We start from the raw sequence: 26128 nt of genomic DNA, 5'->3' as shown, positions 1-26128 counted from the left end.
ATATTTAAATATTTATTATAATATAATATTTTACGTAATTATTGCTCAAATCGTTGATTCATGACTTTCCAATTGACCACCTTAATTCTTCATTAATTAAAAAATTGACCGATAATTAAATCTTACATTCCATATATTTTCAAAATATTTTGTTTTATTATTTAAATATTGAATATCTATTTTATCTTAATTATTTTTAAACAAAAAAGAATATATTACAGTATGAATGTTCCCATGCGTCCTATCAAACATAGTAATTAATACATATAAATAAAAATGAATAACTTACGATTCCAAGAATAACTTTACCCTGTGTTACAACATCTTGGTTCTATTAAAATTTAGTAAGAGAAAAATGGAATAAATAAATAAAAACCATTGTTGTTTGAATACTTAGACGTTGACTAAAAGGTGATTTTACGAGCCAAGCCCATCCACTTCCTTGAATTCCCGCTAATTGCATATTAAATATACGAATGAATTCATCGACACTTTTCCATTCTTTTTTAATAGCTTCTACTAAAGGTCCATTAATAATTTGTCCACCTCCTTGTTTATTAGGAAGAAGATTTTCCCAATATAATGAATGATTAATATGACCTATAAATAAATCACCCATTCAGTACCTATAATAACAATAAAATATATAATCATATAGTCACAAATAGACAACAATAAATTAACAGATATAATATATATATAAATATATAGAAAAAAATTATAAAATAAGAATTTAATTACCTCCTGCAAAAAATTTTATAGATGTTAAAAGATTTAAGCGGTTAATAAAAGAGTCTAATGATGATTCATTTTCCTCATAATATTTTTCTACCGTCTTATTTAAATTTGTAACATATGCCCGATGATGTTGATTATAATGAAGCTTATATGTTTAAGAGAATTAAATAAAAAGTTAATAGAAAAATAATAACCTCAATTAAATCTCCTGAAAGATATGGTTCCAATGCCTAAAACTATAAATTTATTTTTTTTCTTATAACTAAAATCTCACCTGATAATCAAAAGAAAGATTTGGTAGAACATATTTTGAATGAGAAAAAAAACGAAAGTTCTTAATAGTTTTTTTCAAAACTAGATCTTTAAAAGATTTTAACATTTCTGTTTTTTAACATTTAAAAACCCTAAAATCTCATAATAAAAACCCTTTTTTATAACCTTTTCACTTCCAGAATAACATATAGCTTTATATTTATATAAATATGTTAAGTCTAACTCCTTCTGGTTTGTTTTTTATCTTTTGTTTTTTTATTTCTAGCTTTTTTTTCTAATTTTTCTTTCATATAGGACTTCAGAATACACCTATTACTCAATATCTTTTATATGGAACAGTTTTAAATGCAACATTAGCAAGTATTTTTAATATTAAGCATTATTTTCCCATCCAATTGATACCACATTTTATGAACTATCACCAGGTAAAATTTTAAGAAAAAGAAGATATTAATTATTAAATGGAATAAGTATTGGAGAATTCTGGGCTGGCAAATGATTTATATTAATGCAGGGGAAGTTTTATTTGGTACATTAACATTCTATAACTTAAGAATTGTGGAAAGACATTTTGGTGCAAGAAAATATGCATCATTTATTATTTTATCATTTTTATATACATCTATTTTAACACCACTTATTTTATGTTTTATTATAAAACCATTAAGTCAAGGACGTTATCAATATCTTCCAGCAGGGCCAACAGCATTGATTTTTTCTATTTTAGCACAATATCATACTATTATTCCTGAAAGCTATAAGTTTAAAGTACTAAATATGCCGTCAGCTAAAAAAGGATTTTTTTTATCTAACAAAATATATCTTTATATTCTTTCATTTCAATTACTTTTTGCAGAATCTCCTGGAAGTATTTTAGAAGCGGTTACTGGATGGATTATAGGACGTCTTTATGTTTTTCAATATCTTCCAGGTGTTAAATGGAGAATACCTAAGCGTATTTTTGAAAAAATAATTAATAATGCACCTTCTATATTTACCCCGAGACAAACTAATAATAATGAACCAGAACGCGCAATTCCTACAGGTACATCTATTTTAAATGCAATTAGTGGTATTTCAGAAAGACCAGAATTAAGTGGAGCGAGAGAACATGAAATTGAATCCATTGTGGCTATGGGATTTACAAGACATCAGGTTGTTAATGCATTAATAAGAGCAAATAATGACGTTGAAATGGCTATCCAAATTTTATTAGAAGAATAATTTTAATATTATTTATTTCATCATAAATATATTTATTTTATTTAATAATATATTAATAGAGACTATATATAATAAATAAAAACACATATTTACATAATTCCTTTTCTTAAAAAACTAGATTCGAGATCATCATATGTCCAATTTATATAAATACCATCTGTTTTATAGTAATTCTCAACCAATTGATGAAATCTCTTTACTTTTTCCCTATACTCATCATTTATTCTATTCCACACTACTGCTATTAATTGTTCAAAATAAGGATTTTCTTCGTTTCTAAAATGTTTTTCAACACGTTTATAGAGAGTTTCAATTCCTTTTAATACTTCCTTAATATCATACGAAATCATTATACGTTTTAAAGATGCAACAGAAAATGACATTCGATTTTTAATTTCCTCAATAGTCTTTGTTTTTAACAAAGCATCAATACTCTCTGAAAACTCCTTTTTATAGATTAGTATTTTTACTATATTTCAAAAAAATAGTACCATAATACGGCCTAAAGGACGTTTAATAACGTTTTCAATATATAAATTCAAATGTTCTTGATATTTTATATTCGCATTTTCTATATATAAATCTAAGATAAATATATCTTTTTTTCTAAGTTCTTGAAGATAATAAAACATATTTTCAACCACCATAATATGATAATATAAAAGTTCTTTATCCTCTGAGTCAACTTTTAAAATATTACTTAAATTGTAGGTATCTTCTGACAACATATTAAATGTTTTAAACATAGCATGATTTAACTTCTCAAGAGCTTTATCTAGTAATTCATTTATTTCTATATTATCTGAACCAGGATTTTGTTTAATATATTTCTCAACAAAGTCCTAAATTTATTAAATCATATTAAAAAATAGCAGGTACCAACAGGAAAAATCCTAAAAAACGATAATACACCTTGTTTCCTTTTGCCGATCATTCTAACGCTCTCTATTGCCTGAACCTGGGTGTCAATAAACATATGAAAAAATTCTATATGTTTAAAATATAATTTATTTAAAATTCGTATCAAATATTCTTGATCAGTTTTCTCCCATTCTAATAAAAATTTTTCTAGAGATCTAATATTTTCAAGAATACACCTAATATCAAATAAAAAAAAGCATTTAATATTAAATACAACTTACATAGGATCTGATTTGCAACAAAATTCTCCAAAAGTTAGTAAATTATCATGTAAAAAATTCATGATTTTAGACATCATATTTAAAACTAATTTAGCCATTGATTTATTCGATTCAACTGGCCTTTTTTTCCTTAATAGATCAGCAATATCATCTTGATTATTATTCCATGAAACGAGTTCAGTATAATCTTGTTTTTTTATTGATATTAAATGAAAAAATGATGTAATAAAATTTTGTTCTTGAGTAATTGCAGTTACAATTTCTTTTATAAGACAGAAAAACGCCTCACTTGCAGTAACTTTAGCTTCTTGATTTTCTTCTTTCCAGGAATCTATAATAGGAGCACGATATGTTTTAAAAGTAGTAACAGATCTTTTAATGTTTCCAGCTTTTATATTTATCATACCTTGAGAAGAAGTTTCTTTAATAGAAGTAAATACTAGTTTATATTAGCAAAAAAAATATTGATGATAACGTACAAAACTCATTTTCTTCTAAAGAAATCTTTTTTATAATAGTTTTCCAAATATTAAAAAATTTTTCAAAATTATTATTATAAAATTCTCGAGTGTATTTAATATAACACTATAAAATCAATTTAATGAAATACCTAGTCATATTTTATACCTCTTGAAATATTGAAAACATAGAATGATTAATCTGTTTTGCATAAAGCATAAAGCTTTGATAACGATAAAAAGACATATATGTAGAAGTATGACTAACCAAATGAGGTCTTAAGACTTTAAGGGTAGGTGAATAATCTTTATATATAAGATTTGAAAGTTCTGTCTTTATTATTTTAGAATATAATTAACAGAAATAAAATATAAAAACCTGAAATTTATTACTCAAATATTGAGCTAAACGTGAAAGAAAATCATTGCTTTCTTTTTCATATTCGGCTCTTTTATTTTTCATTATTGCGATATCATCTGCTGGTTTTTCATTATCAGTTTCAGATGCTGGTATTTTAAGAGCTTTATATAAAAACGTTAAAGATTTTTCAATATCCATGATCCCTGCTGTAGACTCGAAAGATGCTTTTTTTAAAGGTTCTAAATCATTAACATTAATAGAAAGTGTATCCTTAATAATATTAAAAGTTTTAAAATTTAATAAACAATTAATTACCAACAAATTTTGCAATTCCAGAGCTAATTTCTTTTGATTTGCGGCCTGAACTTGTAATCCTCTATTTTGAATTTCTATATGAAAAATATCATCCTTAAGACTCTAAATTAATTAATTTTAGGAATAATAATGAAAAAAATAAACTAACGTTCAGTTCAGCAGAATATAGAGAAAGTATAGAATTCAGTTTTTTACACTCCTTAATAGATGGTTGCAAATTTTCACTTAATTCTTTCATTTTATTATTGCTTTCTATGATTCTTTGTATATTTTCTGATTCTAAATCAGATAATTCATCTTTTAATTTCTCTTCCAATTTAGCCACATTTTCCAATGCAGTCCAATCAAAACTATCTAATATTTGATCAATGTGATTTATAATATCATCCGCATCTTTATCATTAGAAGGAGATTTAATTATTTCATAATCATTTTTTTTAAAAGGCTTGGTTAAATTATCAAAAAACTTAGTCTTTTTTAGAAATTCCTTATTTAACGAAGTATTAGAATCATTGGAATTTTTTTTATCTTTATTCCCAAATATTGAATAGTCAGGAGATTTAGTTGAAGAAAAGTCAGAATTATGTTTTGAAGTATCATTATTTCTAAATTCATCAAATAAAATTCCAAAAAAAATAACAAAAAATACTCAAACTTTTCCGAAAGATTACTATTTAATGAAAAAGATCCACTATTTTGTTTTTCCATTATTTGAGATAAAGAATCGGAAAAGAGATATTGGTTGCTAGAGAAACTAAGTGTTTCCTTATGACCTTTAGTAAATTTCGAAGAATGATAACTTAAAGATGATCGATTTGATGAATATTTTTCAGAAGACTGTGAATTCCGAGTGCTTTTTAGACGCTGTTGACTAGAAAAAGAAGAATGCTTAGTCAATGAATCATTAACATTTTTCTGTTCATATGAAGCATGTGAAAGTCTCTGAGAAAATGATAAATCCGATTCTATGTAACTAGTAATATCAGAATTTTTTGTCTCTTCAAAGCCATTCATAATAGGAATTTTTCCTCCAGTGAACTTTTTATATATTTTCACTAAAACCTCAATAAAAAACATTTTATCTTTTGTAGATTCACATATCCAATGATATGGTTTCTGAAACGTAACAATTACTTTATACGCGTCGACATTATCAATTCTTTGAAGCTCAGTCATATCCCATGTCTTTCCAATTGAAAATGTACCATTATTGTTCTCTCTTGATTTATGAACTTGCACTTTTCCATTATTTTTTACTAAAATATATATATAAATAATACTATAAAAAATCTTATCATTTGCCACCTGAAATTAAAATATAACGCCGTTTCCGTGTTGTATGTTTAGAATCCTGTCCATCAAGAAAAAGATAATGAGATTCCTCAAGAACTTTTATGTGTGTTATATAATTTTCAATCACTAAATTATTAGTAAAAAAAATCTTTTGTTTTATTACTTACAATCACCATTTTCTGTTCTATTAGAGAAAAGGGAACGAATAATCCGAATCTTAATGTTATTTGCATCATCTGTAGAAGTCATTAAGGTTCTAATGGTTCTTTTTCTTAATAAAATTAAATTTTAAATTTTTAATATTTTTGAAGTGGAGATTGTGCTTAAATTTAAATAAAATATTTTTTATTAATTTTATACATAAAGATGGAGATTCCAGAAGATTTATTAATATGTATCTATAATTTTCTATTAAAACATAAATTTGTAAAAACAGCTAAAGTTTTTGGAAAAGAAACAGATAAAATAGAATTTTTTTCAAAAGAAAAAGAAGCAACATCATTAATTAAAATATATAAGTACTACATTGAAAATATTAGTGCAAAAGAATCTATCAATGTTGAAAAAAATAATTCTGAAGTTTCAGTAGCAGAAAAAGCAGTAAAAAAGGAAAAAAAATCAATAAAAAATATACAAATAGAAAAAAAGATGAAAGGTAATAGTTTTTTATTTATTATGGAAGAATTCCTTTTCTTTTTTTTAGTTAAAAAACGAAGAAAAACAGATCCTGATCAAGAAATATGTATTAAATCTAAGAAATATAAAGATGAAACAAAAAAAAATGTACAAAATAAAAATCAAGATGAACAATTATGTGAATTTTCTGTTGAAAAAGATAGTTTGAATATTTTTAATGATGTAGCAAATACTCAATCTAATAACAAAACAGGGTAAAATTGAATATATATAGAACATTATACTTAATTTTGTTTTTAGAGCATCTAATTTGGATTTTGAGATAAATAATAGAAAGAATTCAGAAAAATCTATTAATATAGAAAAAATACAGAAAAAAAATCCATCTTTTTCAAGAATTGATAAATCAAAGATTGAATTTGCTCATGAATGTCTAAAAGATAATAGTTATTTTGGAACTTATCAAGAAGAATGGAACGAATATGGAAGAAAGGCAAATAAGGATTTATTAGTTATCAAGGGAAAGGAATTTAGAGCAGAAAAAAGCAAAAAAAAGAGGGGAAGTTATCATGGAGGCAAAATTGATTCTAATGTTTCTCGAAGTTTTAAATTCACATAATTAAATTTCGATATTTAAAATGTAGGATTCAATATACATAATAATAATAAACGATTCATTTTCTTTTGAATCATAACGTCCATTATAAAAATTAATAAAAAATACCAAAAAAATCTATAATGCTTTCATAAACTATTAAATGTAATTACAAACAAAAACGATTACATCAATGATACCAGTCAAATATTTTTCTAAAACGTTGTTTCTCGGCAAACCATAAACTATTTTGTTGTATTCGAGATTTTATATCAGATAAATCAGTAGTAAAGTTACGACAATTAGAGTTTTCAACAATATTTTCTATATTTCTGATATGTAATTCATAGTTAGCGAGACGCTGATTAAATTCATTAATAGTTATTAATATACTATCAAAATCCGAATATGTATATCTAAATTTCTGAAATAAATTTATAGGTTTATAGCCATGGAGTTGTGATTTACTAAAAGAATATTTCGGATATAAAAATAAAATCAGAAAAAATAGAATAGTAATAAGAAATACTCTAAATATCCAGATTAATAATATTGAAATATTCTTTGTTTTTTTAGCAAAATTCTTAGAATTTTTCTTTAAAATATAAATACTCATCACTGTAGAAGAAGATACATTCCGTCTGCCTATTTTGTTGACTTTACGTTTAGCATATAGATCATTATTATAATTAAATTTAATTATTTCACCTAAATTAAATATTAAAAAACGAATAATACTTTTAGGTACTTTCCAAAATCTGAATCTACATTTATAGTTATTTTTTTAATCCCATTATCTGGAAAAATAGGTAAATTAATTTTATTTACACTACTCTTTGAAGTATCTTTTATCCAACCTATTTCAAATTTAAATCGAGAATCTTTATAAATCCAATCTTCAGCCAATATATATATATCACCATCGAATTTAGAATAAACACCAGAAAACAATCTTTTGCCGTTAACGGTGATAAACGAGGGATTAGAGTCATGTTTAAGATGCAACAATATATCATCAAAAATACAAGTATCCATAATTGACACCTTATACAATAAACACCATTGAGAAAACGATAGTGGAAAAATATCAACATCAACATTTTCAATATAATTTTCCGAATTTAAATATACCGTCTCTTTAAACATTCCAAGTGGTAATAATTTTTCAATACGAATGTTCAATGGAGTTGATTCATCAGAAATACATTGATATTCCAATATAGAAAACCTTTCCAATGAATTATCTTTATCACGAGCCAATTTCCAATCAGTTTGTGTTTCAGAATCAACATAAAATAATAATGGCAATGGCGTTTTTATAAATTGAATTGTTTCTAGTTTAGTTTTAAAATATGGAACATGCAAAGATAACCCTAAGGTAGATATGGAAAATGGTTCTAGAATTATTACTTCTGATTCAATAAGCAAATCGCTAAGTCCATATTCCTTTTTTCTTGTTATTCGAATAAGATAGTCATAGATATCGGATTGTTTTGATGATACTTTTTTTAAATTAGATTCATTATCTTTTATTGAAACCTTATCACATTTCCAATGCAAAATTCCCATCGATTTTACGGATATAAATTGCAACTCAGGAGGTCCGTAAATATGAAAACTTTGTATTAAACCCATATTTAATATGTTAGAAAGGTCATAATCTTGCTGATTAAAAGTTATATTAGAAGAAAATCCAACTACTACAGCATCACCAATAGACTTAATATCTACTTTTGTTTGTATATCCAGCGTCCCTGGATAGTTATAAACGGATGCGTCCAAATGAACTTGCCAAAAACACTGCCATGACCTTTTTTCAAGACTCTCATCTGTAAGATCAATAACATCTATAATACTCTTATCAATCCCCTCCTCCAGATTTTCCGTAGCAATGTGTGTATTAGGAAGATGAATATTTTTATTATCAATCTTTTGTAAATCGAACCTAATATTTGCTAAATTTTGACACCTAGGTAGACATTGTAAATTTAAACAATAACATCTCCCATCAGCTCCTAAATTTGTGGCTTCGGAAATAATAGATATAAATTCAATTTCTATCAATATTTCTTTAATTTGATTAGTGGGAAAATAAACATAAAGAATTGTATCTTCAAGATCGATTGTAGCAATCTCAGGAACATATTCAGCATAATTAGTTGTTAACTCATCTGTATCGTTTGTTTTTAAACTTCTGTCGGAATTTTCAGCAGAAAAATCAGGTTCATTAGAAAATATATCCAATGTGGGCTTCCCGGCAGAATTATTTTCTATTATTAAGTTAAAACATACTAAAAAAGGAGAAAACTACTTTTTCTGAAATTTTTTCTAGTCTTGGGTGTTCTATATATGTTTTCAAGTGGCGAATTAGTATCAATAGTCCTTTTTTTTTGCTCGTCTAATTCTTTCTTATTTTCCTTCTTTTCCGACGAAAGCAAACAAAAATTTCTTAAAAAATCATCCATCCCAGATTTGTTTTTAGGAGATAAAGTAGAAGGTTGCGTTTTCTGATTTTTTTTCAAAGGTAATTCTGTATTTAACAGTGTTTTTTGAAAACTCTCACAGCGAGACTTATGTAAAGTCAAATTATGTGAAGAAAATGAAGAACCAGAGTAAGGACGAGAAAAATCCGCTCTATCTTCATTATCAATAACTTCTTGAATAGGAAGACTGGATAGCCCTGTTCGTCCGTAAAATGTTGGTGAACTACGAGCCATAACAGATAAACCCGAAGGCGAAGAACGTTCGTATTTCGATTCTACATTCCTCTCGACCTGTTTATGTCTATCTAGTAATTGAAAGGGGCTACTCTCCGATGACATTCCTTCATATGAGTCAAAAACCGGAATTCCTAACATTGTTGTCATTGCTGTTTCTTCTGAAGCTGTCCCATCACTATTTAACACACAAACTCGTGTTGATTGGGGAAGATATGTAACATCCTGAGATAAATATAATAATGGAATTCTTCTTCCCGGCCGTGACATAATCTTTATTAATTAGTTCTTATTACTTCTTTATAAAAAATATCTATTATCCAAAAAAACCTTTGTATACAAAAAAAATGTCGCCCATTCAGAATCTGGGACTGTTTTCCCGTGAATTGAAAGGATTTCTAAGATATCTTGTATGTTTTGAATCATCTTTTAATTGTTTATATTATTGATAGTTGTCATAGTAACTAGATTTAAAGTCTGAAAATAAATATATATTAGAAATTAATAGTGATATAAAAAAAAGAATGTTCTTTATATGATAATCCAATAGAATTTAATATTTATATCTGTTTCTTTCATAGATTTTTTCTGATAGTTTAAAAAAAAGTTGTATCAATATCTTTTCCAAAATCATATACCATAATCTGTTTTTTTTGTCCACAACTCATAATACGAACGTCGTCAAATACAATTCTATAAATATGGCCAGAATCTTTACTCTCAATATTATGTAATAATTTTCCAGAACATATATCCCATATACGTATTGTTTGATCATAAGATCCAGAAATGATTTTATGAGAGTCATGACAGAGTGCTCTTACTAAATCCATGTGACCTTCAAATGTTCTTAGTATTTGACCTGAATTAGCATCAAATAACCGAATCAAACGATCCGAACTTCCTGAAACAATTCGATGTCCATCAAATTGTAAACATGCAATACCTCTTTGATGCTCCATGATTGTATGTAAACATGAACCTGTATATAAATCCCATATTTTAATTGTTCGATCCCCGCTAGCACTCACTATTTGATCATTTTTTAATTGAACTGCATTAACAGCTGCGCGATGTCCTCTAAGAATACGTAAATGATGCCGTTTATCTCTTACTTCATGATAAACATGAGACCAAATCCTAACAGTGAGATCCTTAGAACATGTCACAATATGTTTTGCATCAAAACATAATCCAAGAACACTACCCGTATGACCCTTATAAATCGATCGTATCTTCCCTGAACTTAAATTCCAAATAATTACAAATCTATCACTAGATCCTGAAACTAGCAAATTCATATTTACGTCAAATTGAAGTGCTAAAACACTTCCTTGATGTCCTCGTAAAATTTTACGACATATACCCTTCTGCATATCCCATATACGAATCGTTTTATCTTTTGAACCTGAAACTATAAAATTCCTATCAAATTGAATACAATAAATCCTATCTTGATGTATTTCACTCTGTTTCACCATAACTTGTCCTCGTGGAATCGTATAACATACATATTTTCCTTTCTCCCAATTTTTTACAAGTAAATACCGCTGACTATAAACAAATTTCCAATTCAAAATAACCTCCATTCCAGGCAAAAGTGTAATATGTACCGGACGAAATAAATTATTATCTCTCTTTGTTTTTTCATGTTCAAATGCTTTGATTTTAGAAAAATTATTCATCCATTTATTTAAAACTCCTATCTTCCTCCTTGCCCATTCTTCACAACGTTGAATATATTCTTCATTCATTCCCCATTCTTTTTGAACATACAATTGTTTCCAAAGCAATGGATGTGTTGCTAACGAATACCATCCCTTACAAACAATCATACATATCACGACTTCCCCATGTGACAAATATGAGAATATCTTCAAAATTAGTTCCAGCGGAAGTCTCTGATTATCATTTATTATTATTCATCTTATTCTTAATTTTTACCTGAATTAAATCCATTTCTTTTTTATTCAAACCTCTAGATAATAACCCTAATAAATGATAAGAATAGGGTTAGAAGATGAAAATCTTTCGGGTTGATTCCCTAACCCTAACCCGGCCCGCAAAAAGAAACCCTAATCCTCCTTTATAACCTAACCCTCTATTTTATAAACCCTGATCGACTCGTAATTTCACCCCTACGAGAGGGTTAAGACTTAAGTCCTGACGCCAAGTTTAAATCATATTATTTTAAAGGATGAAGGCATTAATCCTTGTTGGAGGTAAGTTTAGGGACAACATGTTTTTTTGTCTAAAATTAAAAGGATTTGGAACACGTTTGAGGCCTCTTGTAAGTAAAGTTTCAATAAATTATATAAGAAATATTTGCTATAAAGGCTTAAATTTTATTAATATTTTATTAATATTTTATAAATATTCTTTTTTCTCATAATTAATTAAATGAATAGACTCTAACATTGCCTAAACCGTTAATTGAGGTGATTTTTTCATATAAAATATTAATATTTATAAAATACATTAGTTTGGAAATCGACCTATGATTCGTCAGTTTAATTATTTTTTGCAGGGATTGACATATATTGATAATATTTAGTCCATCAAATTGAGGCGCTTGTATCATCAGGAGTTACGGGTATAAAGTTTATGTATAAGATTGTCTTATGAACTACTTAAATAGACATTGTTTTAGCAGTGAATTATTGTTCGGATATTATGGTTTCTACTCTGAAACAGTATGAACAACAATATCATATTAAGATTGTGTTTTCTGTTGAGAATGAGGTCTATTTTATTTGGACAAATGTCCAGTATTTTTATTTTGATTAACATGATATAGCCGTTGGGTATGTAAAAGAAATTTAATAAGCAGATATTTAGAAAAGAATATATTAAATTTCAAACAGCTATTGGACAAATGTTTGTTTATAAATTTTTATTCAGAGAGGAATGCCAGTGAATTTATGCCTATATTTTAGAACACTGATATATAATAAAATAATTATATGATTAAGTTTTATGGTTATTGCTGCATTCACCTAGAAAGTAATTAAGAGATACATGGCTGTATAGCTTTAAATATTTTTATCTTAATATTTTTTAGACACTCTAAAAACACTATTATATAGGCCATTAGCTTACTGTTTTTATAGGTACAGCTGGTCCATTAGCATTAGCACGAGATATTCTTGAGAAAGATCACTCTCCTTTCTTCGTACTTAATTCTGATGTTATTTGCGAATTTGCTTTTTCGGATTTTCTGCATTTTCACAAACAACATGGGGCAGAAGGGACAATTATTGTTACAAAAGTTGAAGAGCCCTCTAAATATGGAGTTATTGTAATGAAACCAGCTAGTTCAGAGATTGAACGCTTTGTTGAGAAACCAGCAGAGTTTGTTAGTAATAAAATTAATGCGGGAATTTATGTTTTTAATCCCTCCGTTTTAAAACGTATTCCATTACGTCCAACAAGTATTGAAAAAGAGATTTTTCCGGCTATGGCAAATGAAGGACAATTGCATAGTTATGATTTGGAGGGATATTGGATGGTTATTATTTTATAAATATATATATGAATTTTATTTCTAACAACTTTCAACAGGATATTGGCCAACCAAAAGATTATTTGACAGGTACCTGTCTCTATTTATCTTCTTTAGCAAAAAATAAACCTTCTTATCTCGATCATACGAGTAGCTATATCTATAGAGGAAATGTTATTATACATCCATCAGCAAAAATAGGCATAAATTGTCGTATTGGGCCCAATGTTGTGATAGGACCTGATTGTACTGTTGGTGATGGAGTTCGTCTTCAACGATGTGTTATTTTCCAAGGTTCAAGAATACAAAACTATGCATGGATCGAATGCAGTATTATCGGTTGGAATTCAACTGTTGGAAAGTGGGCACGATTAGAAAATGTTACTGTACTTGGAGAGGACGGTAATCTTGTTTTTTAGATTTTTATATTTTTATCTAATCAAAAAAGTGACAATTAAAGATGAAATTTATGTTAATGGCGGCTCCATTTTGCCACATAAATGCATTGATCAAAATATTGAAGTATATTTCTTATTTCTTTTCTAAAAAATCTAATCTTGCAAGGTACCTTCCATTATTATGTAGAGAATATTATAAAAAATTATTTACATTGGACTTTGTACTTAAAGAAATACCTATTACATTTTCAATGAATTATTAATTTATATTCAAACCATAACTCGTATATTTGTAATTTAATAATAAAAAGATTATTTAAAATATGCTTTATATTAGATAATATTGAAATAAAAAAATTATACTGTCTTTTTCGATTCTTCATAATATTCAGATTCACTTCTCGTTTCTGATTCACTCTCGCTTGTGCTAGAATGTAATTTTAAATAATCACTCTCATCACTAATATCGAAATCACAAGATTCAGAGTATATATAAGGTTTCCTATTTTTTCGTTTTTGTATTCTTTGCTTCATCGCCTTTCGAATTTCCTTTGAAACTTCCTCAAAACTTTCACTTTTACTTGATATACTATCTTGATCTATCCTTTCTTTTTCATTATCCTCAATGAGACTATTTGCTTTACTACTAGAACTAAAAGAATTATTTGTAAAAAGCTGTATTGAAGACAAACTTTGAAGACTAGTATTTCGTGATAAATCTAATATAGAATTATATGATAATGTGGTTGAGTTAGTTAATGCATCATCATTTTTATCGAAAGATGCTGATCGACTATGACTTTGCCCAACTCGACTATTTTGAACCATATATTCGGAAATAGCAGCAACCTTGCCAGGATCAAAATCTGGAAATAATTCAGGTCCTAAAGTATTTATCAAATTTGTTAATTCGACGGCTAATTCCTCTCGAGTTTGACGCAATTTATAAATAGTATTAGCAGATGTAGGATTTAAGCTTAAAAATAAAGGCCTTAGTGATCTATGGCTATGTTAAATAATAATAATAATAATAGTTGTTTACTTATAAATATCTAGGCCACTTTCTCCAAATCTTAAAGCTGCAAATGATACCATAAAAATGATTATTAGACTTACAATAAGCATAATACAAATCCATTTTTTTGTATAAGAAACAATTTGAAAATGAATCGTAAGATACGTAATTATAATTGAATAAAATAAAAGCAAAGCGGGAACAAGAGCTAATGCAACTAAAAGTTTCCATGTGGCCAAAACATCATTCCCTTGAATTTTAACAGTAGAGGCATCTAATGCCTCTAAAAGTTACATTAAAATAGCCAATAACCAATATAATTATACTACCTTTTGCTTTTCTCTTTGAAATAATTTTCGTTGCAATAAATACAGGTGCAAACATAATAACACCAGGAAAAGATACGATAGCAAGTATTAAAAATTTCAAAAAACGATATATTAACAATGTTATGACTTTAAATACTCCATAGTTTGCACTTTGAACCTGATGGTCACGAATACCAAGCAAGTATAATTGGCGATTATAACTTACAATAGAATTTCGAAGTTTAACAACACGTGGATCATCTTTATAATGATTATAACCCATTATAAACCTCCTATTTAATTCGACTATTTGTTGTAAAGGAAGTCTTCTATGGCCTGGTTTATATAACCTTCTTCCGGCCTGAATAAACTATAAAGAATTAAAAATGAATATAAATATTTCTCTAAAATAAACCATTAAAGTCTCGTAATCTGTTGTTCTAACAGTAACTGCCATAAGGGCATTATAAATCATATCTAAAAGTGTTTTTATTGCTTCATATTTACATGAAGACTTATATTTTTCTACAAGTTCTTTAGGTACTTCTAAAGGAGTTCCAAATTCAAGCACAGCGGAAGAACGGAATCGATGAGCATTAAAATAATTCATACCACATGGAACAATTTTAATATCTATATTTGGATTATTTGCTAATGCTCCAAGAGCCATAATAGCAACACCAGCTAGTTTCATTAATTTTCGCATAAAATTGTTATTTTAGAAAGAAATAAACCTTTAAGAGGAAGTAAATCAGACCGATCATGACTACCTCCTTCTGGAAATATCCCAATACATTTTCCTTCCTCAAGTTTTTTAAAAATTTGACTATAAACTTTATTTTGATCGATTTTGGATGCAATTTTAAAAGTCAATCCATCTTCGTCAGAAGAAATAGAAGAGAATTCCTTGGTCTTTTCTTTAAGTATTATTTCAGTATCTGAAATAATATCTACAACTTCTAAATTATGAATATTTGATATTACAATTAAAGATCCTTTAAACAATTCTTTAGTAAAAACTGTACCAATTCCATAAGCATGCATCGGATTTTTGGTAGAAAGAACTATCTTGCCTGTTCCCTGTTTCAAATAATCAAATGGCCGTGCAACAGGAACTAATGATAAGTAGGTAATTATAAAACAAAGAAAAGGCCTACTTGAACCAGCAAGACGTGCTATGAAACCAACAAATTTCCTCCTCATTGATTTCTCTGCAATTAAGAAAAATATACGGCGAGAAGATGCTAACTGAACTTGCCGCATAAGAAGAAGTGGATCTACAAACTAATCTATTAATATGAAAACAAAAAATAAATTTCAAAAACACACTTGATTAGCATGAGGTGCTGCAACAAAGATAAGTCCCCCTCTTTTTGGTATACGAAATGAACCTCTAGTCTTAACTTCTCGAAAAAATAAATCGAGAAGAACTGAATCAATCTTAAACTAATCTATTTATTCTTCTTTTAAAAATAATACCTGTCATCATCCATAATATTATATCATATGTAAAATTTGCAAAATCCATTGTGTCAGTTCTTTAATTAAAATAATATATCAAAATGTTATTTTTAAATCTGAAATCCTAATCCTCTATTCCTATATAACTACACTTACTACCGTAGTTATTCAACGGGTCTTCTTATTTATCAACATTAAATTATAATCTAGTTCGTCTTAATATTTATAAAGACTAATTCTCTTCCTGAAAGATAGAACTAATCATATAAATAATTCTTAAATAACTAAAAATAGTTATAATAAAACACTTTATTTTACTACCAAAAAACTAAAAATGCCGAAAAAACATAAATACCTAATCCTTATGAATAACTAATCAATGAATAAGTGTCGCTTTTAATTAATGCTGTTTAAACCCTACCCCTCTAAATATACTAAATTACCCTAAATAGATATTAACCCTAGATATATATCTTTAGGGCATAAACCTACATAGGGTATTATGCTCATTTTCTCATTTAAAATCCATAGAAATTCTATCATTTCAACCCTAACCTTATACAAATTGTTTTACTGATGAATTAACTCTATTATATGCGCTAATTGACCTGCATATATTCACATTTATCTTTCTGTTTAACTTATTTTAAAATTCTTAATATTTATTAAAGTATTTTTGAAAAGAAGTCCTATTTATAAGTTATATTTTTTGTGGAAAAAATATATAATTTCCCCTGAAAACGCATATATACATATTGTTTGATCAATTATTGTATTTTTTATATAATTAATTTATTTTTGAAGACTTTGACTCCGTTTTGGATTTTATGCAAGATTCAAAAAAAGCAATTCACGGGAGTTATATAAAAAGGCCGCGTGAGCCACTCGAGAACGAAAAAAATTGACAACAGTTTTTAGAGGCATTATGCAAATTTTCGGTAAGAAAAGGCCTAAAAATGCATGAAATTAAGCGAATAATTGATGAATATAGTGAAAACGCTTACAGGAAAGACAATTACACTTGAAGTCGAGTCATCAGACACGATTGATAATGTTAAAAGCAAGATTCAGGATAAAGAAGGGATCCCTCCGGACCAACAACGTTTAATATTTGCAGGGAAGCAGTTGGAGGACGGAAGAACTTTGTCAGATTATAATATTCAAAAAGAATCCACATTACACTTGGTTCTTCGTCTTCGCGGGGGAATGCAGATTTTTGTCAAAACGCTTACAGGAAAAACGATTACTCTTGAGGTTGAATCGTCGGACACGATTGATAATGTTAAAAGCAAGATTCAGGATAAAGAAGGGATTCCTCCAGATCAACAACGTTTAATATTTGCAGGAAAACAATTAGAAGATGGAAGAACTTTATCGGATTATAATATTCAAAAAGAATCTACGTTACACTTAGTTCTTCGTCTTCGTGGAGGTGTTTGACCATTTTAATGTTGCCGTTATAGGAGTATCTTCTGCAGAAAACGTATAGCTGATCCATGAAAAGTGAGATATATTTTTATAGTGTATCTTGTTTCAAGTTAATTTTAATTGTATTCTTTTTGAATTGATTTCGTAAATGAATATGTATGCAGCTTTTAGTTAGGAAATTTGATAATATAATTTTTAAATATTTTCCTGAAATGCTGAAAGATCATTTTTTCTCCAGCAGATTTTATGGATGATAAATTAGTTTGAATTATTTGAAGAAGTAAGAGAGGGGTTTTCAGATGTTTTAATGGAATTATGAGAGCGTTTTTTTATCCTATCTTCTATATGACTTCTAAAATTTCGAATAAGCCCTTGAACCGGCCTTTCAAATATTAATCTATAGAAATAATAAACAAAAGGATTACTACCATGCAGCAGCATCACCAAGGGCACATATTGTATGGCCTTCTATTTCTTTTGTTAATTCCCAAAGCCTAAAATAGTTAATATTTTTTAAAAAAAGAAAAAAATCTAACATATCAATTTCCCTTAATTGAGCATCGCCTGTCTCAAATCGTTTCATTATATTATAAATCCATGTTGTTCCCTCACGACAAGGAGTACATTGACCACAACTTTCATGTTTATAAAAAGCAGAAAATCTAGAAATGGCTCTAACTAGATCTGTAGATTTATCCATAACAATTACTGCTGCAGTACCTAAGCCGGATTGCGCATCCTTAAGAGAATCAAAATCCATAAGGACATTTTCACATTGAGTTTTTGTTAAAATTGGAACTGATGAACCCCCAGGGATAATTCCTAATAAATTATCCCAACCGCCTTTTACACCACCACAATGTTTTTCAATAAGGTCTCTCAATGGAATAGACATTTCCTCTATTTTTTTCATCATAAATCTTTCATTGTTAATAATAAAAAAATATACCTTCAACTGTGCAAGGATTATTAACATGTCCACTAATGCAAAATAATTTTGTTCCAGAATTACGCTCACGACCAAAACTATTAAACCAGGCTGCTCCTCGGCGACAAATTGTAGGTGCTACTGCTATTGTTTCAACATTGGCAACAGTTGTAGGACATCCAAAAAGTCCCACATCAGCTAAATAAAATTAAAAAAAAAATAAATTGTACTTTTTTTCACCTGGAAAAGGTGGTTTTAATCTGGGTTTTCCTTGTTTTCCTTCAAGTGACTCAATAAGACTAGTTTCTTCGCCACATATATATGCGCCTGCACCTCTATGAATATATATATCAAAATCATACCCTGATCCACATGCATTCTTTCCTATTAATCCAGCTACATATTTTTTAAACAAAAGATATAAAATTTCTAACACATACCCTTATATGCTTCGTCAATGGCTGACTGTATAACCAATGCTTCATTATAAAATTCTCCGCGGATATAAATATAACAAACAGTAGCGTTCATTGCACGGCCTGCAACAAGACATCCTTCAATGAGCTTATGTGGTTCTTTTCTCATAATCTCCCGATCTTTACATGTACCTGGTTCTCCTTCATCTGCATTAATAACAAGATATCTAGCACGGGTATCTTTTTCAAAGCCTGGCTTGTTCATAAAGCTCCATTTTAACCCTGAAGGAAACCCTGCGCCTCCTCTTCCACGAAGTCCGGATGCCTTAATCTCTGAAATAATCCATTCGTGTCCTTTAAGCAAAATTTCTTTTGTTTTATACCAATCACCAAGCTTTTGTGCTGATTTTAAACTAGAATCATAACGACCATAAAGATTCTGAAAAATTCTATCATAATCCCTAAGACCTAATCAAAATTCATAATTAATTTATGTTTGTTTATTTAATAAGAAATGCACCTCCATAAACTGTTTTTTTAGAAAGTTCTTGAACAAATGCAAATGAGTAAAAATTCCTATAGCTTTGCTGTAAGAAATATGAAATACATGTATTTCTATTAAGAAAATGAGGAGGCATTTTGCCTATTTTAATTTTATCAAAAATGAAGTTTTTTTAGAAGAAAAAATGAAATTAATTTAGTGTATAATCAAAGAAAAAAATATATATACATAAGTTATTAAATAATGAGTAGTTATGAAGGTAATTTAATAATATAATGCAGTTTCTATTACTACAAATGCTTGAATAAGGTTGATTCTTGGTATGATATTAAAGTTTAGATATTTTTTCAGTAGTGTTATAATATTTATCTTGTATTTCTTGTTCCGAGATTGTTATTGAATCAAGTAATCTATAATCTAAATCTTGTATATGGTTATCTGAATTTAAATCTGATTTATTGTTAAAATTCTAATAAAAAAGTTAATTTATAATTTAATAATATGTAAATAGTAAAATACGTACACCATAATTATTATCTATTTTTTCTTGTTTTTCACCAAGTATTAAAAAACTATCAACAATTGTATTTTTATCAATATAATTTTCTTGATATTCATTATATATTTTTTGTTCAAATATATCATTTAAAGGTTTGTTAACAAATTCCTCGTCCGTTATTTCTTGACATTGAGAAGGATTTAAATCACTTGTAATTTGATTGTTTTTGAAAGCCTCATTTTCTTCTATCCAAGAAATATCTTCCTTATCATTATCAGGTCTTCCATAATTATTCGAAAATTTATCTATGGATTGCTGATTAATATATCTCGAAAATTGGTCGTGTTTTAAATCCCTATCGTCATCCATATCAGTTATAGAATGTTTATCATTAATATCTTGTATTCCAAATAAATTTATTCTTCTATTTAAATCATCGTCATCATCGTCATCGTCATCATAATCGATATCGGTGACATCTGAGATAAAATCCTGTAAACCATGATCATCGAAATCAGTGACAGAATGAAGAGATAAATGATGAGGCCGAATCCCCCCTAGAATAGCATTATCTTTTTCTCTTGTTTTAGCCAAACTATCCTCGACATAATCAATCCATTGAGTTGATAAAACTTTTTCAGCAATAATAGAAGATATTGTATGAGAATATCGTTTTGTAAATTTGATAACTTCTTCAGCGATTAAAGTCAAATGGCCCATATATCCTAATCGAACACCACATGGTTTAGAACTAAGACAATTAATTCTGAAACAGTAAAAAGATTACCATTGTTATACACTGCATTATCATTATCTCTTTGACCTTGAATAATTTTTTCACAAATTTTTCCTTGAGAAAATAAATCTATTGCTAAAGCGCTGCAATATTTTTCATCCATAGGACCATTAAAAACTTGTTGAATAATGTCGTATACAACAATATGTAGAAAATTATTCCATGGAAATATGAAGAACATATCCTGATAAAGTTTATTAATATCACTTAGAAAAATATTATTTTATACCAATAATGTAGAAAGGACTTTATGTTCAATAAACTGTATCTTCAAATAATCACTAACATCTAGCTCAAAAATAGTATCTGTATTATCATGTACCACAGTAATCTCGTTTATATCGGCACAATATTTTTCATCTGATAAATTATTCTGCAATGGTATATTTAAAGCATCATAACTATTTTCGAAATGACCCAAATTTTCATCTGATTCCACATCTTCCTTTCTTAGATCATTATTATTATTATTATTTAAATGGTTTACTAAAGTGTTATTTGTTTCAGATTCCTTTGAATTTAATTCACTAGAATAATTATCAAAATCATTCTCCGGTATAGGTGATTTTATTTTAGTGATTTTTTCTAAAAATATATCTTCTATACTGCTATTTTTATCTAAAAGATGCTCTTTATTTTCAAGAACCTCATTTGAATCTATATATTTAAATGAAAGATTTTCCCATGAAAATACCTGTTCAGTATTAAAGACTTCATATGTTTCTAAGTTCTCAGAAATGTCTGAACCCCCTGCTATTTTTGTATTTTGCAGGTTTTCTTCTGTTTTATCGCATAATTCGTCTTTTTTCATAATCTTCGGACCATTTTCAGGTTTATTTAATAATATTATATTACTACAATGCAGTAATTCCGCATAAAGCTCACAAATACGAAGTCTCTCAATACCTAAGGGTTTAATTTTATCATATGCAATTTCAATTTCATCTTTAGGCATTCTAGGATCAAGAAGAATCTTTTGAAAATCGGGTATATGAGATGCTAATATTTTTAACATATTACCAAGATAAATAGGACCTTTTTCCCCTGACGTATTTTTTGCAAAAGAAATGTCAAAAAATGATACTCTGTTATAATCGCTAAAAATGAATTCAGTACCTATGTTTCATTCCAATCATATCCGTATACCTATTATTTTTTCTAATAAGCTCAATAATGACACTTGTACTATTAATAAGGCTTGATGAAGAAAATGGTGCTTCTGTATCAAACATAAATTTAACAAGAATTTCTATGCTTTCTTTTGATACAAGTTCCCGTAATAATGCATTCGATCCAATGCTTCTTTGATTTTCGGAACTTGAAGAAATCGCAATAATCTCTTTTAAGAGATCAGCTGCAGCGGTTTGTGTCTAACTATAATTTAGAATTCCATTTATATTTTAAAATTTGTACTTACACTTGGATCAACATGAGGATTCATTTTTGAAAGAAGATATGGAATCAATGACTCGTTTTGAAGCCACTTTTATACATTAATATTTTATTTTCATAGATAATATATACTATTTAAACACTTACATTAATTACTCCAAGATCATTTTGTTCAATACTGATAATTTTCAACAATAAATCAGTAATAGCACTTGTTTCGATATGATTTAATATTTTAAAAACAATATTTGGAATACTTTGAATAAAAAGTATCATTTCTTCTGTCTTTTTTTCAAAAAATTGTTCATTCACTTTAGAAAAATATGATGCTTGTAATGGATCCAAAGGTCCTGGGCGTTCTAAAAATTCCCAAAATTCAAACAATAGCATTTTATTTTCCATAATAGTTTCACATATTGACCATATTTCACATGATAATACTTCACACGCAATATACGGGTATCTATTCTTTCATTAACACTTTTATCTACCAAAGAAAAAATATGGTTTAAAATAGATTTCTTGTTTCAAGATACTCTTATCTGTATGTTTATTCTTCTCATATCCTATTTAAACCCTTTTTTTTTCAAACTTACTTTTGTTTCACTTTTTCATCCAAATCTTCCGTAATTATATATTTAAGAAGTTTACGCAATACATCTGGCTCCCTTAAATATTCGATCAACTTAGGATTATGTGATTTGCATTCCTGCAATAATTCTTCTTCATCTAATATCTCCTCCAACGTTACATCTGGAGCTTTCTCCAATAAACTATCAATCACCGATGCACTTGCAAATCCAAACCCCCCCAGCCTCCAAAACATAATTATTATTGAAAAGAATGCTGTGTTGCTTCTTTTATAATAACCTTTTTTGCTTTTTTTAATATTCTTTTGAATCTTGTCTCAATTCAATACCGAGAAGGGTGTCCCGTTTCATGTGTCCCGAATAACTCTTGGAAACTCTAGGGACACGTTCAAGTATATTTAGGAACACCCCTACAGGTTGTTAAAATATTTGAATTTTTTATATCTTTTTATGAATAGATTATTTGGGACTCATTCAAATACATTTAAGCCAAATATTAATGATGTTATTTCATCAGTTGAGTTTTTATATGATATTTTTTTAATATTTTTAATGGGAGATTTAAGACAGAACAACAGATACAAAATATAGAAAAAAAAATAGATAAATATACAACAGAACTTGTAAAACTTCGGCAGAAATTAAAGAGCTGCTCTTCTGGATCATCACGTATATTGAAGAGCCAGGCATTGACTTTACTTCATCAGAAAAAAATGTAAATTTATTTTTTTGAATTTAAAATATTTATTGAAAAAAAATGTTAAGATATGAGCAACAGAAAATGAATCTTCAACAACAACTACTTAATATGGAGCAAACTGTTTTAGCAGCGGATCAGATTAAGAATACAGCAGCTATTATAACAGTTATGAAAAGTACAAATAAAACGTTTCAAGGACAACGATTCAAACTTAACGAAATTGAAAAAATTCAGGATAATATGGAAGATTTGTTAAATGAAGTAGATCAGGCTAATTGTTTGCTTGCTCGGTCTTATGATTTAAATCAAGTGGATGAAACAGAGCTGGAAGCGGAATTTGAAGCCCTTGAGGAAATAGATTTAGAAATCGAAAATGGAATTCCAAGTTATTTAGAAGGAATTGAAGAATTAAATGAAAATGAAGATAAAATAGAACAGGACGAAGTTACAGGATTAAAAGAAGTTAATTATGTTTGATGAAATTTTTATTTGGATTTTTTAATAGGAAAAATATTTTTACAAATATGGTTTTGATTTTATTTTGACGTTCAGGTTGTTTGTTTCTCATAGGTTTTTCAACTATAATTTTGAATTATTGATTTTTGGTTTCTTTTAGACTTTTATTTTTCTCTTTTTTAGTTTTCACTGAATTTCCTTTAAATTCTTTGGATTTTTTTGTATTTTCTTTTACGATTGATTTTCCTTCGACTTCTGATAATTCTTTTTTATTATTCCTTGATTCTTTTTTTTCTGGATGGCCATAAAATAATTGCATTGTTGAGCCCAGATTGCGTTTTGATCCATTATTTTCCATTGGTTTTTCCATGGAAGAAAAATTACTCCTCTACAATCAATTATTGAGACGTCTGGATATTGTGAAACCCATGTTTTGATTTCTGATCGTTTAATAAACTTGCTCCATGTATGGGTTGAATTAGGAACAAGTTGAAACAATCTTTCTGCAATAATAATTGTTAGAAAAAATGAAAGCAATGTTTTTTCAATCGTTGAAAGAATCAAAAAACCGCCTGGTTTAAGCAAATCAAAAAGTGTTGATATAAAGGCTTTAGGGTGGTTTACATGTTCGATAATTTCCATGGCAGTGATTAAATCATACTGTTTTTTTTCATTTAATAGTGCTTCTGCTGTAGTTTTTTGATATATTAAATTTGTCAAAGATGGATCTTTCTTTCGATGCATTTGAGCTACTTCAATTGCTTTTGAAGATATATCTATACCAAGAACTGATAAAGCTCCAAGTCTAGATAATAACTCCGATAGAATTCCACCTCCACAACCAACATCTAAAACACATTTATTTGAAAGCCACTTTCCAGTCGAAAATTTTCGTTTAAATACATCATTTGTCATTTCATCATTATATGAATTTTTTTGTTCTTCGCGCATAAGGCATTGTTTAATATATTCAATACGCACATTGTTCATTTTATGTAATAATTTCAAACGTCCTTGTAGATTCCACCAATCTTCTGATAAATTATCAAAATGCTGTGTTTCTATAAAAGACGCTGAAGAATATCTCTTTATTAAATGTTTAAAAGGATTTTGAATTTTTTTTTTAATTTTTCTCATTTTTTAATTTTTATTAGTAAATCCTGATTTATATATTTTTTATCTACAGCTTATCAAATTAATGTTATAAAAATTAATATAAGACACTATATAATACGTTTTTATTTAAAGAATAGATTTAAATTATAAGAAAATAATAGAATTAAATTGCTAATAGATGCCATTATATTATCTTTTTTCAAATTTTAAAAGAATTTAATATAAATTAAAAAAAGAAATAGTCTAAGAAAAAACAATAGAATTCGAAAATATAAAATAGCTGTCTATATAGTTAATAAGTAATTGTAAAAAAAAATGTCATATTTTCTATCTATAATTAAGATTTATTTTATTGTATTTTTATGGAAAAGAATGTTTTAGTAACAATTTATATTAATTTTTAAATAATTTATAGAGCTATATTTTGAAAATGGAACTTTTCTTAATTAAGTTAGTTTTATTTGAAATATTTTTTTAAATGAAATTTTTATCTATTAAATATATTTTATAATGTTTCTTTTTTGTTCTAAGGTTCTTAAATGTACAGAATTTTATAAATGAAATAGATAATTTATATATACAATAAATAATTCCTTTTATGATTTATTATATAAAAGATAATTTTCATTATTCTAATAAAAAGTTTTGTTTAGAAAGATTATTTTATGTATTTTAAAAAAATCAAGAAATATTGTAGAAATTTAAAAGATTGTTAAAAATCATATAATCTATTAAAATAACATTTGTTTCAAAACAGTTATATTTTATAATTTTGAATTATATTTTTTGAAAATTATTTAAGAATTATTATACAGTAAATAAATTTAATGAAAATTCAAATAAAAAAAATTTAAATTATATTTTCATTT

General features: G+C 27.4%; 13 protein-coding genes across 13 annotated transcripts; 5 read left to right on the top strand and 8 right to left on the bottom strand.

Annotated features, from left to right (window-relative positions):
* Positions 1-38: 38 nt before the first annotated feature.
* On the bottom strand, positions 39-1117 carry PNEG_01707 (hypothetical protein; the record flags this gene model as incomplete). The annotated part of the gene is made up of 8 exons (XM_007875480.1): positions 39-80; positions 127-176; positions 220-241; positions 290-331; positions 377-600; positions 742-883; positions 933-968; positions 1013-1117. 8 exons carry the CDS (start codon positions 1115-1117, stop codon positions 39-41), a joined length of 663 nt encoding a protein of 220 aa, XP_007873671.1.
* A 75-nt stretch (positions 1118-1192) lies between these two features.
* On the top strand, positions 1193-2319 carry PNEG_01706 (hypothetical protein). The gene is made up of 3 exons (XM_007875479.1): positions 1193-1242; positions 1306-1436; positions 1483-2319. Exons 1-3 carry the CDS (start codon positions 1221-1223, stop codon positions 2233-2235), a joined length of 906 nt encoding a protein of 301 aa, XP_007873670.1. The 5' UTR covers positions 1193-1220; the 3' UTR covers positions 2236-2319.
* Positions 2320-2324: 5 nt separating this feature from the next.
* On the bottom strand, positions 2325-6053 carry PNEG_01705 (hypothetical protein; the record flags this gene model as incomplete). Its single annotated transcript, XM_007875478.1, has 12 exons — positions 2325-2681; positions 2727-3077; positions 3119-3332; positions 3378-3816; positions 3857-3962; positions 4005-4169; positions 4215-4466; positions 4512-4613; positions 4660-5116; positions 5161-5767; positions 5817-5930; positions 5972-6053. 12 exons carry the CDS (start codon positions 6051-6053, stop codon positions 2325-2327), a joined length of 3246 nt encoding a protein of 1081 aa, XP_007873669.1.
* Positions 6054-6170: 117 nt separating this feature from the next.
* On the top strand, positions 6171-7080 carry PNEG_01704 (hypothetical protein; the record flags this gene model as incomplete). Its single annotated transcript, XM_007875477.1, has 3 exons — positions 6171-6459; positions 6508-6694; positions 6741-7080. The coding sequence occupies 3 exons, from the start codon at positions 6171-6173 to the stop codon at positions 7057-7059; spliced, it is 795 nt and encodes a 264-aa protein (XP_007873668.1). The 3' UTR covers positions 7060-7080.
* Positions 7015-10178, bottom strand: PNEG_01703 (hypothetical protein; the record flags this gene model as incomplete). The annotated part of the gene is made up of 3 exons (XM_007875476.1): positions 7015-9305; positions 9347-10025; positions 10083-10178. 3 exons carry the CDS (start codon positions 10176-10178, stop codon positions 7756-7758), a joined length of 2325 nt encoding a protein of 774 aa, XP_007873667.1. The 3' UTR covers positions 7015-7755.
* A 170-nt stretch (positions 10179-10348) lies between these two features.
* Positions 10349-11711, bottom strand: PNEG_01702 (hypothetical protein; the record flags this gene model as incomplete). The annotated part of the gene is made up of 2 exons (XM_007875475.1): positions 10349-11653; positions 11697-11711. The coding sequence occupies 2 exons, from the start codon at positions 11709-11711 to the stop codon at positions 10349-10351; spliced, it is 1320 nt and encodes a 439-aa protein (XP_007873666.1).
* Positions 11712-11926: 215 nt separating this feature from the next.
* On the top strand, positions 11927-13839 carry PNEG_01701 (mannose-1-phosphate guanyltransferase; the record flags this gene model as incomplete). The annotated part of the gene is made up of 11 exons (XM_007875474.1): positions 11927-11974; positions 12017-12042; positions 12161-12190; positions 12235-12256; positions 12307-12345; positions 12391-12494; positions 12550-12556; positions 12863-13260; positions 13314-13656; positions 13703-13776; positions 13819-13839. Exons 1-11 carry the CDS (start codon positions 11950-11952, stop codon positions 13837-13839), a joined length of 1089 nt encoding a protein of 362 aa, XP_007873665.1. The 5' UTR covers positions 11927-11949.
* Positions 13715-16503, bottom strand: PNEG_01700 (hypothetical protein; the record flags this gene model as incomplete). Its single annotated transcript, XM_007875472.1, has 8 exons — positions 13715-14652; positions 14695-14950; positions 14997-15345; positions 15391-15659; positions 15710-16090; positions 16133-16259; positions 16305-16405; positions 16455-16503. 8 exons carry the CDS (start codon positions 16501-16503, stop codon positions 14010-14012), a joined length of 2175 nt encoding a protein of 724 aa, XP_007873663.1. The 3' UTR covers positions 13715-14009.
* An 844-nt stretch (positions 16504-17347) lies between these two features.
* Positions 17348-17918, top strand: PNEG_01699 (polyubiquitin). Its single transcript, XM_007875471.1, has 2 exons — positions 17348-17374; positions 17428-17918. Exons 1-2 carry the CDS (start codon positions 17362-17364, stop codon positions 17874-17876), a joined length of 462 nt encoding a protein of 153 aa, XP_007873662.1. The 5' UTR covers positions 17348-17361; the 3' UTR covers positions 17877-17918.
* Positions 17919-18122: 204 nt separating this feature from the next.
* Positions 18123-19846, bottom strand: PNEG_01698 (NADH-ubiquinone oxidoreductase 51 kDa subunit, mitochondrial; the record flags this gene model as incomplete). Its single annotated transcript, XM_007875470.2, has 7 exons — positions 18123-18246; positions 18293-18358; positions 18401-18764; positions 18814-18990; positions 19033-19188; positions 19233-19676; positions 19729-19846. 7 exons carry the CDS (start codon positions 19844-19846, stop codon positions 18123-18125), a joined length of 1449 nt encoding a protein of 482 aa, XP_007873661.1.
* A 192-nt stretch (positions 19847-20038) lies between these two features.
* Positions 20039-23256, bottom strand: PNEG_01697 (hypothetical protein; the record flags this gene model as incomplete). The annotated part of the gene is made up of 8 exons (XM_007875469.1): positions 22994-23256; positions 22545-22860; positions 22423-22488; positions 22152-22375; positions 21235-22102; positions 21008-21189; positions 20234-20960; positions 20039-20179 (listed from the first exon to the last, which is right to left on the bottom strand). Exons 1-8 carry the CDS (start codon positions 23221-23223, stop codon positions 20039-20041), a joined length of 2754 nt encoding a protein of 917 aa, XP_007873660.1. The 5' UTR covers positions 23224-23256.
* A 181-nt stretch (positions 23257-23437) lies between these two features.
* PNEG_01696 (hypothetical protein) lies at positions 23438-24164 on the top strand (the record flags this gene model as incomplete). The annotated part of the gene is made up of 3 exons (XM_007875468.1): positions 23438-23503; positions 23554-23702; positions 23753-24164. 3 exons carry the CDS (start codon positions 23438-23440, stop codon positions 24162-24164), a joined length of 627 nt encoding a protein of 208 aa, XP_007873659.1.
* Positions 24165-24374: 210 nt separating this feature from the next.
* On the bottom strand, positions 24375-25280 carry PNEG_01695 (3-demethylubiquinone-9 3-O-methyltransferase; the record flags this gene model as incomplete). The annotated part of the gene is made up of 1 exon (XM_007875467.1): positions 24375-25280. The coding sequence occupies one exon, from the start codon at positions 25278-25280 to the stop codon at positions 24375-24377; it is 906 nt and encodes a 301-aa protein (XP_007873658.1).
* Positions 25281-26128: the final 848 nt, after the last annotated feature.

This window comes from Pneumocystis murina (assembly GCF_000349005.2).
Source record: "Pneumocystis murina B123 chromosome Unknown supercont1.8, whole genome shotgun sequence".
In the NCBI taxonomy this organism is placed as follows: Eukaryota; Fungi; Ascomycota; class Pneumocystomycetes; order Pneumocystales; family Pneumocystaceae; genus Pneumocystis; species Pneumocystis murina.
This window is presented reverse-complemented; position numbering and strand designations above follow the sequence as displayed.

Excerpts from the sequence above, each read along its gene's own strand:
- PNEG_01706 (XM_007875479.1), top strand. The coding sequence starts at position 1,221 with ATGTTAAGTCTAACTCCTTCTG. Across the intron at positions 1,243-1,305 it reads GTTAAGTCTAACTCCTTCTG|GACTTCAGAATACACCTATT; the intron begins GTTTGTTTTTTA and ends TCTTTCATATAG. Across the intron at positions 1,437-1,482 it reads ATTTTATGAACTATCACCAG|TATTGGAGAATTCTGGGCTG; the intron begins GTAAAATTTTAA and ends AAATGGAATAAG.